The sequence below is a fragment of the Rhinolophus sinicus genome, chromosome 17, assembly GCF_057876585.1.
Source record: "Rhinolophus sinicus isolate RSI-liver-muscle chromosome 17, RSI-T2T, whole genome shotgun sequence".
NCBI classification, from domain to species: domain Eukaryota; kingdom Metazoa; phylum Chordata; class Mammalia; order Chiroptera; family Rhinolophidae; genus Rhinolophus; species Rhinolophus sinicus.
In genome coordinates this window covers 192,918,356-192,931,442 of record NC_142517.1, presented here as the reverse complement: position 1 = coordinate 192,931,442, position 13,087 = coordinate 192,918,356, and the positions used below count along the sequence as shown (strand labels likewise).

Here is a 13,087-nt window from a genome sequence, read left to right as displayed (position 1 = left end):
GTGCCCGATCCGGTGAATAATGTGGATAGGACACACTGTGATGTTTTTATTTGACAGAAATTGCCCTGTACCAGAAGCGATGTGTGACATGGAGTCTTTCCATTGTGATCATAAAATATGGTAAGCTGCTGCCGAGTGCCATCCAATGGAAAGGCAGGGATCTTCAATATGGGAAGCAGTGCGTCAAACCTTAGTAACTGTGTGACAAGTTTCAACCTGTTCAGTGCAGTTAGTCAGGTGTGAACCACGGTTGAGAGGTGTGTTTTAAAGTGTGCCATAAATCATCCTCCATCATGACAATGCTCCATGTCATACATCGCTTCTGGCATATGGCATATTCTTTCCAATAAAAACATTACGGTGTGTCCTCATCCACCTTCTTCACCAGATATGGCACCAAGCAACTTCTGGCTCTTCCCCAAAGTCAAAAGGACCATGAAAGGTAAATGTTTTTAATTAATTCAGGACATCAAGACAGCCACGACAGTGCAACTAAAGACATTCACAAAAGAGGACATCCAGAACTGCTTCAGAAAGTGGCAAGAACGATGGGATAAGTGTGTTCCACGCCAGGGGAGTATTTTGAGGGGGATTAATGCCAATGTGTCTTTTACTATAATAATTATTTTTATTTAAACATTCACCGTATTATTTGATTACGCCTTGTATCAATCCTTCTCCCCCCAAAATACATATATATATATGTGTGTGTGTGTGTGTGTGTGTGTGTGTGTGTAAATACTTGCATACATACACATATACATGCTTCCCAAATTAAGCTATAGATTCAAATCAATTCTAATCCTATTCCTACCCATCTTTCTATAGAAATTGACAAAGTGACTCTAATTTATATGGAAATACAAAGGACCTAGAAGAGCCAAATTTTCTATTAAGAAGAAGAACAAAGCTAAAGGACTTACACTATCTGATTTTAAGAACTTACTTAAAGCTCCAGTAATCAAGAGTGATTTTAGCATAAGGATAAACAAACAGATGAATAGAACAGAATAGAGTCTACAAACAGACCCACAATTGTAGTGTCAACTGATTTTCAGCAAAAATGTCAAAGAAATTCAATGAAGAAGGAAAAATCTGTTTAAGAATGGTGCTGGAACAATTGGATATTCCCATAAGAAATTATAATCTCTTCTTCCTACTTCATGCCATATACAAAATTAAACATAGTCATGGGCTGAAATAAAAATTCTAAATCTTTAAAAGTTTTAGAAGAAAACCTAAGAGACTATCTCTGTGACATGGGAATAGGCAATGGTATCTTAGACAAAATATCAAAAGCAATACTATAAAAAAGATAACTTAGACTTCTAACAAAATTTAAAACTTCTGCTCATCCAAAGAGACCATTAAGAAATTGAAGAGTCAAGCCATAAACTGGGAGAAAATATTCACAATATTCTGAAAAGGAATTTGTATCCACAATATATAAACAACTCTTATAACTCAACAATAAGACAATCCAAACAAAAATGGGCAAAAGATTACATGAAAGATAAATGAACAGCCAATAATCACCCAAAAAAATGTGTTCAATATCATTCGTTATCAGGAAATACTTATCAAAACCACAGCAAGCTGCCACTACATGACCACTAAAATGGCTAAAATTAAAAAGACTAATAACACTCAACGTTGGTGACAATGTGAAGCAACTGTACCTCTCACATATTACTATCGAGAATAGAAAATGACTCAACTTGAGTGTTGAAAAATGGACTGCCAGTTTCTTAACAAGTTAGACATGCATTTAACATTTGATCCAGAAATTCCGTTCCTAACTTTTCATCTGAAATAAAGAGAATGTATTCCGACAGAAGTACTTGTACACAAACATTCATCACAGTATTATTCATAATAGCCACAATTGGGAACAACTCAATAAAAAAGGATAAACAAATTGTAATATACACTATACAACAGAATAGTACATTGCAAAAAGGGGAACAAATTACTGATATATCAACACAAAAAATCATAGATAAATTTCACAGACTTTATGCTGAGTGTAAAATGCCAAACACAAAGAAAGAAAATTTTGTGATTCCATTTATGATGTTCTCAAACAGGTAAAACTAATCTAAGGGGGGAAAAAATCAAAACAGTGATTGCCGGGGCAGGAAATTACTTAGAAAGCATGCAAGGGAAATTTTCTGCATAGATAGAAATGTTCTATATCAAGATGGGTATAGAGTTACAAGATTTCATCTGTTCGTCAAAATTACACAGCTAAGATTTGTACATTTAAATCCATGTGTATTAACTTAAAAAATAATTGCAAAAAATAATATACTTACTGGTTGTGGGGTAGGGTGTAGCAAGGAATAGAAATGAAATAAAAATGGCAGAAATGTGATGTGGTGAAACTATCTGATAGGCTCCTGAGGTTCATTATTGTATTTTGTTTCCTTTCAATATGCTTGATATTTTTTTCAGAATTAAAGTTAATGTATGTAAACAAATAAATAAATTGCTATATGCCTGCTTTCTGGATGAAATACCACTCTTGGTGGTTTATGCTGCTGCTAATAATGATATTGATGAAGATGATGATACATTTCTACCCACCTAATATGCACTGTAGACTAGGTGCCATGGTCATTATACTCTGATGAGTAAGACAAGCACAGTCCTGTCCCCATCAAGTTTACAAGAGTATAGAGAAAATGAATGAGGAAACCAAATATACACTTATATAACTGTAAACTGTAGTGTTAGGAAAGAAAATATTGATTTAATCTTTACTGAGCACTTACCACGTGACAGATGAGCTAAATACTTTAAAATAATTCCCACGATGATAGGTAATTCTACCCCACTTACATATGAGGAAACTGAGTGAAAACTATATTCTTGTATCTAGTAAGTAGCTGAGCATCACATAATTGTGTTGCTTTATTCAACCACCTGATCTGACGTCAATATCCATCTGAAGCAATGGTTGAGCGGTATTAATAATGCAGGATTGGTAACAGCAGATGCTGTCCTTTGAAGAACGTGATTGTCCCATAAGGATCTTGTTTGACTTCATTATCACTGTTTTGTAACTAGCTAAGTCATATAAGAAAGTTCTACGGGATATAATAATGTTCCACCTGTTTCTATCATGTCCCTCCATCCGGTCTGTTTTCCACACAGGAACCAGTGCATAATATGCTTCTCCTCAAAAACTATCCATTAGCCTCAAATCCCACTCAGAGGGAAAAAAGCAAAGTTCTAACAAAAGCGTCCACCACTTGCCCTCTGGTTCCAGTCACTGTGGTCTCCCTGCTGGTCCCCTCACAAGCCGAGCTGTTCCCACCAGAGACTCTGTACTTCCTTTTCCCTCTGCCTGGGATTCCCTTTTCCCAAGTTTACACGTGGCCTTTTCTCTCTGTTTCTTCAGATATCTGAGAGGCCTTCCCTCACCACCGTATGTAAAACAGCAGCCCATTTATCTGTCTCCTTTGCCCTTGTTACTTTTCTTCACAGTCCTTAGCACCACCTGATTCATGTTACATCTGGCAACATCCACATGTAGTTTAGTGGCTCTCTTACTGGATAGCACAGCCTTAGAGAGTATAAACCACATGGAAGTGAAAAGAGAAAAAGAAGCCTGTCAATGAGGTAGAGGGACACGCAGAACAGAAGCTGAGGGAGGAGAGGAATGAAAAATAGGATGTACACTTAAGTAGAATAGGTGGGTGAAAGGCAGACTACAGGATGTTAAAGTATAATTACAAAGGTGTTTTAGGAGAAACCATCAAAGCGAGAATATTTATAATATCAACATGACAAGACTAAGACAAAAAAATGCTACTCCAGGTATGAGCCGACATTGAATAGGCTCCTCATGAACAAAACTTGTAACAGTAGTCGTGGACCTCAGACTCAGGTGAATATTGTGGCATGTCAACTATCAAATAAAACAAGGCTTATAAAAGACTATGTTAACTGTGAAAGGCATTATAACTCTAGTGATGCTTTCTAGTCTTCGTTCAACCAACAATTCTCTGCAAATGTGCGGCAGGTCACTTAAATTCTAGATCTCCACATTTAAAATAATAATTGGTCTCCATTTCCATATATAAATACCATTATATTCTTCTTTTCCAAGATGTCAAACTACTACCTATATCATTCCTCTCCAGTATCTAGTATGTAATATATTTTTACCTTCAATGTAGCTAAAAACCTTTTTTAATAATACATTTTCCCTTTAAAAACATCCATAAAGAAAATCTGCATATAGTTATTTCAAAAACTATTTTTTAATCAAGGTATAACTGACATATAACATTATATTAGTTTCAGGTGTACAACATAATGATTCACTATTTATACATATATATTGCAAAATGATCACCATGGTAAGTTTCATTAACATCTGTCACCATACAGACACATACATCATACACCAAATTTTATATTTTAGAATATAATCTACATTTGGAGCAAGAATCAGGAAAAACCTCTCTTTTAAAACTGGCATTACTTACTACAGAGAAAAAGACATTTGGAGCAAGAATCAGGGAAAATCTCTCTTAAAATTGGCATTACTTACTACAGAAAAAAAGACAATTTCTTTTTTAATTATAGCAATTCAAATGATATTTTAAAGCGAAATGTTTTCCCTTTTCATTTCTTCCTTCATTCTTCATCATTGCTGAATGTTAAAAAATAATAACAATGTGATGATTAGAAAAATCTAGGGATGACAGCCTTTAGAGATATTGATAATAATAGCTGACATTTTCAAAGCACTTTGTGATTTACAAAGCTCTTTAGTATAGATTGTCTCATTTAATTATCACATCACTCCCTAGGAGTTAATGATATTATGTATAATTACTCCCAGTTTAACAGTAAGAAAACTGAGTTAATAAGGAGCAGAACATTGGAAGCTAGGTATTTGAACTTTAAATTCAGTACGTTTTCCAAGGCAACTCTCCCTTAGGTAAATATTAAGCTTATAGCTTTAGGATCGCTCTGATTTTTCTAGATAAATCATTAAATACTACCAGTATAATCAAGACAACAGATAACTTATCTGTAACTGACTCGTTTTTGTATATTAAATATTTATTATTAGAAAAGCATTTGGGCCGGCCCAGTGACTCAGGTGGTTGGAGCGCCGTGCTCCTAAGGCCTAGGTCTCCGTTTCAATTCCCACTATAGGCCACTGAGCTGCGCCCTCTACAGCTAAGATTGTAAACAACAGCTCTCCCTGAAGCTTGGCTTCCATGAGCAGCTGCAGGTCGGTGTGAACTGCAGCAGGCTGCTGTGAACAGTCAGTGGCCAGCATCAGTGGCCAGCAGCCAGTGTGAGTGGCCAGCAGCTGGTGTGAGCTGCCGAGAGCTGCTGTGAGCTGCCGACTGACAACCAGTGACCAAGTGCCTCCATGGGGGAGGAGCGCAACGCTCATCATAACAGCATGGGCCAGGGAGCTGTGTCCTACACAACTAGACTGAGAAACAACGCTTAAACCGGAGTTGGGCGGGAAGGGGCTGAGGAGGTGGATGAATGGAGGGAAAAAAAAAAGTATTTAACATCTACACTCATCTTGCTTTAAGAAATAGCCTTAATTGTAAAAAGAAACATTTTAGGTTAAATTCCATAAAGGGAATCCCATGTTTATCACTAATTCTTATTGGAAAAATATCATCACAAGTCAAATTAAAAAACCTGTGTGATGAAACATTACAATTTGGGGCACACCTGTAGCATGACAGAAACAGTTTGGGGAATATTTTACAAAATTTCATTCTCCATTATCTGAGAATATCTCCAATAGAATCAGGCTACAGGAGCACACTTTACCAAAAGGTGCTGTGAAAACACAATGTGGTTAATATTCAATCAGTGATATAAATATTAGGCATCTACTATGAGTCAAACAGCCTTCCTGCAAATGTTCCACGTCAGATTAAACAAATATTTTCCTTTTCTATTTTGTTCAAGTTTATATAAAATAAGACAGATTTGAGAGATAACCATAAGCCACTGAAATTAAAACTGTATTTTAGTAAATATATTTTATAATCTATTAGTAAACACAAACAAGACAGGTTTCATTTGAATGATATCTGTTTTAATCATGGTTGCTTTTAACATTAAGTTAATTTTCATGGGTAATAGTTTATACGGTTTTGATTATAATTATTAAATATAACAGTCAATAAACAACCAATAATTAACAATGACTATTTAATGTCACTGGGGCAAAACTCATTGCACAGAAAAGCTCTATTCAAAAGAAAATTACAAACTCAAGCAATAAATCAAAGGATTCAGAAACTGAAACAGTACGCCAGGCAGCACTCTGAAAAATTTGCTGCGTCAAATTCCCAGTGCATCCATTAGGTGTCTGCACAAAAGTCACAGTGAACATCAGGGCCAACAGTGCAAATCACTTCTGAGAAATAGAACTGAGAATAGATAGAATGCTGGTTCTAGTAACACATTATTCTGTGGATCATCATACACTTCTTTCTAAAAGGTAAAATGCCAAAGAGTATATACATAAATAATATGCAATTTATATAACTTGCAAAAATGTTTAAGTGTATATAATAACTGAATACATGACCATACAAATTATCTTGTATTTACTACCACCTTTTAAAGTAGGAGCTTCTTTTAAATGTTTCCTTCAGTTTACAATACAAAGACATTTCTTTACATTAAATTATTTTACAAAGACCTTAAAATTACCACTTTCCTATCTAATTTTTGGTGTTAGCATTATTCTTTAACAGAGAAAGCCCCTCTTTAAATATGTCGAATAAAATTCAATGAACAAAGTTTGAACTGTCTCTACTCCATGTCTAAGCACTGATTTCCCATCTAACATTGTCTCACATGAGTAGATTCACCCCAAGTCAACACATTCATGTATTTGACTTTGCCAGAATAATATTGTCTGTTTATCTAAATGTGCTCGCTTAAAATTGCATGTCTTCTATTAACTTTAGAAAAAAAAGAAAAATGTAGAGAGATTTGGCTTCTAACTGTGAAGGTTCTCCTCTATGCATAAATTCATGCTAGAAAATTACAAAATTACAATTTCCTTTGGGGAATTTTCAAATACTGAAATTCCCCTACTAGGAATACACTAGCTCCTTTCCTCCTCTCTGCCTTCTACAATTTTAATACTATTTCAGAAATTAGCTTACCCTCACAGGAAAAGATTAGACAAACCTTGAAAATATTATCCAAATGCATAAGGAAGTCAATATTATATAACAAATTAACCATCTCCTATATTACCCCCTGCATTCCATTCTCATTAATGAGTTGCAGTTGTGAGCATTCTGGTCATCTGTTCAATTAATTTGCTACTGAAGCCTTTTGCATTCTTTCCAACTAGAACTTAAATATAATTCAGTTCTCCAGAATTAAAGCTCTGGCACATTAACCACCATCCACATATTAGCCTCATTCAACTCTTTACTTTTAATTAGTCCAAAATAAATAGAAAAAAGTCATTTAAAAAAATAACATACTCAGCTGCCTGCTTGTAGTGTTTCAAGTCTTTCTTCAAATTTTTGTTCTCAGTTTCTAAAAGCATATTCTGGGTGTAGACATCTGGAACATTCCCAACATCTCTAACTTCAGTTACCCCCTTCTGTATAAACTCATACCTAGGATAAAATCAAACAAAAGGCTTTATGTTGTTTCTTTCCATTAAATTGGCTTAATTTATGTACAATTCAAAAAGTTAAGTCTTAAGGAATGTCTAAAGAAATTAATTACAATATTACTTTTGTAAATTAAAATGGCAACGTTCATAATACATTTTTTAAATAAAACATTAATGAATTGCTTGATACTAGTATCATCATGGTACATAAAATTAGTTCCATGTACTAATCTAGACACTGGTGAAATTTACAAAATGGTTCAGGTACCTATCTGATGGAATTTCTACTATAGTTTGGATGGTGGTATGTTCTATATGAAGTAAAATAAAGAGGGATAGAGAGACTGACATGGCGAGTGATGGGGGGGGTTGTGCTATTTTATATAGGATAGCCAGAAAAAATATGACCAACAAAGTAATATTTGAGCAGAGAACTAAAGGAAATGAGGGACTAAACCATGTGGATATGTGGGAGAAGAACATTCTTGGATGATTAAAAAGCAAGTGTAAAGGACCTGGGGCAAGGAGGTGTTTGGCATGTATAATAAAGAGGAAAAAGCCAGTGTATCTAGAGTATGTAGAGCTGGAGCCAACTAACTGAGCAAGAGAGAGAGTGGTTGGAGATAGGTCCAGAAGACAGCAGAGAGCTGGAGAGAGGAATGTGATTTTAAGTCAGACCGAAGCCACTGGTAGGCTGTTGAGTAAAATGACACTGATCAGATTTATGTTTTAAAAGGATTAGTCTGGCATCCACTTAAAGAAACAGACTCCAGAGGAGCAAGAGCAGAATCAGAGAAACTAGTTTGGAGGCGACTAGAATAGTACAGGAGGGACAGAAGAGTGGCTTGAACAAAGTTGGCAATAAGATTATGAAAAATTGTGCCCTTCTAGACATGTTGTAAAGGTAGAGCCAACAGGATTCTCTTACAGGTCAGCTGTCAGGTGTTGGTTAAAAGAGAAGCCAAGGATGACTCCAAGGTATGTAGATGAGCAACAGACCGCCGTTTACTGAGATGGGGACAAATGCACTGGGAACTGGGTAGTTAGAGAATCAAGAAATTGTTTCTAGTCATGTTAAAAGCATTATGTCTACTGGGCAATCAAGTGAAGATGCATATTGGGTATACATGTATAGAGTTCAGGGAAAAAGTCAGGACATGAAACTTAAATTTGGGAATCATCAGTAAATAGGTACTATTTAAAGTCACAAGATTGGTTGGGGCCAGGTAGGGAGTGAATGTAAAGAGAGAGCCAAAGAAGCCCTAGGACTGTTTAAAGACTGGGAAGAAAAGGAAATACTACCAAATAGAGAGTAAAAAAGAGAGGAAGCAGTGAAGAAGTTGGAGAATATTAGAGTGTTGTGTCTCAGGGACCAAGTGAATAGAGTTGCAAGACAGAAGAAATGAACAACAGTGAAAATGCTGCAAGGAAGATGAGTAAGCGGGGCACTGAGGACAAATTCCTGAATTTGGCAAGTGAAGTCACTGAAAAAAGTTTCAGTAGAGTCATGGAAATGAAAGTGGAACTGGAATAGGTATGAAAGACTAGGAAGTGAGGAAGTGGCAACAAACTCTTTCAGGGAGATATGCCACAAAGAGGAGCCTAGGAAATCAAGATGAACCTAGAAGATGTGGAGTTCAGGGAGGTTTTTTTTAATCTCTTTTTTTAATATATGATATTTAATATATATATTTGCAAATATGTATGCTTATGAGAATGATCCAGCAGAAAGGGAAAAAGTTTACAATTCAGGAAACAGAGTGGGTGATTGCAGGACCAATGTCCTTGAGTAGCCCAGAGAAGCTGTCATCCAGTAGAGGAGGGGTGGCCTTAGACGACAGTGTGCATGGCTCAGCCTCTGTGACAGGCGAAAGGGAATGCCTGAGAACAGAGGCAGCAAGTTGGTAAAGAGGCAGGAAGGAGTCATGGCACTTCTGTTTTCTCAGTGAAATAAGAAGGAACATCAGAAAATCATTTACAGATTTGTAAATAATTATAATTTTAATCATTATATGTAGCAATTAATAAAGCTCAATAAAAATAATCAGATCATTTAAAAATTTCATGTAATAAAGTTATTAATAAACAAATCTCTACAAAGCTTGCTATAGATGAGCCAAACATTAGTTTAAAAATGTTTAATTATCAGTATTTTCGTTTACAACTCTTAACTTCATTATTACACATTAATAGTCATGTTTTTATGATACATATCTAACATAAAAGAACAAAAAAAGAACCCCTGCAGAATATGCAAAATGTTAACATAATTGAATCAATATTAAGTAATATTTGCCACAATTTCTAAAATAACAAATAGATAACTATTTAATCATAAATTCACTACTTTATCCGTATTTGGAATGTGATTTATACTTATCTCAGAAGAAAAGACATATAAGGACTGATTAAAGTATTGGACCATAAAGTTTTTCTGAGCTTAAAATTGGTTTTCAGAAACTTATTTTGTTTAATGCTGAAAAAAAACCACTGATTATTTCAACAATAAAAGTGATATGTAGTCCTTCTCTAAATTAAATGGTATATAAATAAATACGTGGTAAAATAAGTAAAAAATCAAAACATAACACAACATATTCTACGTCATATATATCTTAGGACACTCAAAAATCATTTATCATGCAAAAGTTATGCCAGCCATGTAAAAAAATCAAATACAACTTTAAACTCACTAACATTATTTTAAGATAATTAGGAATCTTAATCTACAAACTCCAGAAACATATTTCTCAGTAAAACCTGCATTTTCCTACATAAGATTTTTTTGGTTTTTGTTTCAGGTGTGTCTATGTGTGTGTTTTCACAAACCTTTTTTATTTCTTCCACCTTAGTCACTTACCCTTAGATAAGACTGAACATGGTTTAGGTGGGGAAAAAAGATTGTCATTTAACTATTAGGAACTGGAAATAAAATTTACTACCAACAGAATTGCCAATGAATTATTACCAATAAATTAACATTTGTGATCTTCACAGTCACCATAATGTCCATCAACTACTTACAATTGTACAGAAACAGAGAATATACATACATTTCAGGAACAAAATGCATAGGCTTTCATAAGATTTGTGTATGCACTAAAAGAGTTTAAGATCCACTGTCACAAATGACAAATAATATGATAGAATTTCAGTAAACATAAATGATGTCATCAGAATAAGCGTTATTTTTCCTTCATGATGACACCTAAGGCATAGTATATAAGACAGGGAAACAGTCCCCTAGATAATAAGAAGCATCAAATGAGAATCTTTCCTCCATGTTTTCAGAGTTAGGGAAATACTTCACCAAAGATGACAAAAATTCCCTTACGTACTGCCCAGACTGACAATGTTGGAATCACCAGCACCATCGTGATGTATCACTGTAACAGAGTCCTTCACAAGAAAGATACAATACGGTTGAGCAAGTTTAGTATTGGCCCCGTGATTCCTCAAACCAAAATGGGAAATGGGCACAAATTTGAACTCTAAATCAAAATATTTCTTAAGTTCTTTCAGTCTCTAGTCAAGCTAAAAGGACTTTTATTGGCATTTCTTCAAGATTCCCTTGCATAGTTCCACACTTCAGCATTGATGTTGTGAGATGGGTTGACTGCCTCTCACTGGCTGTGACTGGCTACCACTTACTAAGGCAGATTTCCTAACCTCTCTAAACCCATTTCCTCACCCATATAATGGAGATATGATAGTGGCTTCCTGCTCTATAGTTCTTTGGAAAAATAAGTGAGATAATACATGAGAAAAAACTGTGTTAATAAAAATGATACAAAGTGCATTCCTGAGTGATAAACCTTAGGCTTCATCTTCTTAAATATTTTTAATTATTTCGTGTTTAATAAACACTATATTAATTTTGGTTACAAAATTTATGTTAACTATTCACTCAAAAGCTTGCCTTTTTGAAAACACAGTACATAAATAAATCTCTGTGCGTATATTTACAGAGCTCAAATTTAATATATTAACACAGTAAAACATCAGCATAATATTAATACAAGAGTCACAACATTCCTATGCTTAACTTAATTCTGATTGTGAGAAAAAAAGTCTTATAACATGACACATAACCAGAAGATAAATCCTAATCAACTGAAGAAACAGCAATAAGTTTAAATGCTAAAGGAACAAAAACTGGTCCTGTAGTATTCACTGAGAGACAGTAATATGTACACAGCACCACACATACTTCCCACACATACTGGGCAACATAAGGGATTTTTCAAGTGTAATTTTAATTCCAGTCACTCCAGAAAGTTTTAACTACACTGCCCATATTTGAGTAACTATGTATTATGCCAAATTTTATTGGCTAAAAGTAGCAATATTTGCTTTTTGAAATTACAGGAATATACTAATACATATTTTATAATGTCTTCTATAAGAAAAAATTAAATTAGTAATAAAATATTATAAATAATTGCATTATTACCTGTGATGGCATTTTTATTACTACCCAACCATCAATAGAGGCCTAACTGGAGAGAACCAAGGATTGACTAGAATAGAAAAGAAAGGGAGGGAGGGAGGAAGGGAGGGATACAGGGAGGGAGGGAGGGAGGGAGGGAAGGAGGGGGGGAGAGAGAGAGAGAGAAAGAGAGAGAGAGAGAGAGAGAGAGAGAGACAGAGAGACAGAGAGAGAGAGAGAGAGAGAGAGAAAGGAAGGAAATAAAGACCCTGTTTTCAAAACATTTGGCTATAAAGAGAAGAACAGTTAAAGAGATTGGGAGGTAATAAGAAGCGCGGGCAAAGAAGAGCAGGAATGTACGTCTCCAGTGAGTGAGTCCTGGAGTCCTGACTTAACAGCCAACAGCCAGCAAAACGGCCCAGTGAAGTAAAGGACGGAGTTGACATATGTTCAGGTAAGGGTACTTAGGAGCACTACCATATTTTTTCCACTTTAACCCCACCTTTAATTTTGCCTCCAGGAAAATTATCATTATCCAGAGTACTTCTAAAATTGACATAAAAATATCATTCATCAAACTCACAGTGTAGACTTGTTTTGTGGGTCACAGAAAAAACTCCCTACCACACTGACATATACATATGTGTGTGTGTATCATGTATTAAATATATACATATGTTATGTATATATAATATAAATATAAAATGGCATACTATATTATATATGTATGTCAATTTTTGTAAATGGTCAGAAAATGGAATTTGCAAAAAAGATTTCTGGGCCAATTGGTCACTGTTGTGACTAGTTAACTTTGCTACTGTAGCATGAAAGCTGCCATAGGCAATAAGTAAAAGAAGGGTCATGGACTGCGCTGTCCATGAAGCTGAAGCTGAATAATACTGAATGTCAACTGTAACTCAAAAAAAAAAAAAAAAAAAAAAAAAATATATATATATATATATATATATATATATATGTATATGTATATGTATATGTATATGTATATGTATATGTATATA

At 34.8% G+C, this 13,087-nt stretch overlaps 1 protein-coding gene across 4 annotated transcripts in view; it reads right to left on the bottom strand.

The window, feature by feature from the left end:
• The window catches only part of SPAG16 (sperm associated antigen 16), a 749,410-nt gene that overhangs the window by 715,200 nt on the left and 21,123 nt on the right, over positions 1 to 13,087 (bottom strand). For 3 of the 4 annotated variants that reach the window (XM_074312756.2, XM_074312767.2, XM_088793833.1), the window contains exon 5: positions 7,503 to 7,640. The exons of the other annotated variant lie outside the window; for it this stretch is intronic. In XM_074312756.2, coding sequence (XP_074168857.2) covers positions 7,503 to 7,640 — 138 coding nt within the window. The remainder of the gene's footprint in view (positions 1 to 7,502; positions 7,641 to 13,087) is intronic. 4 annotated transcript variants of the gene reach the window in all.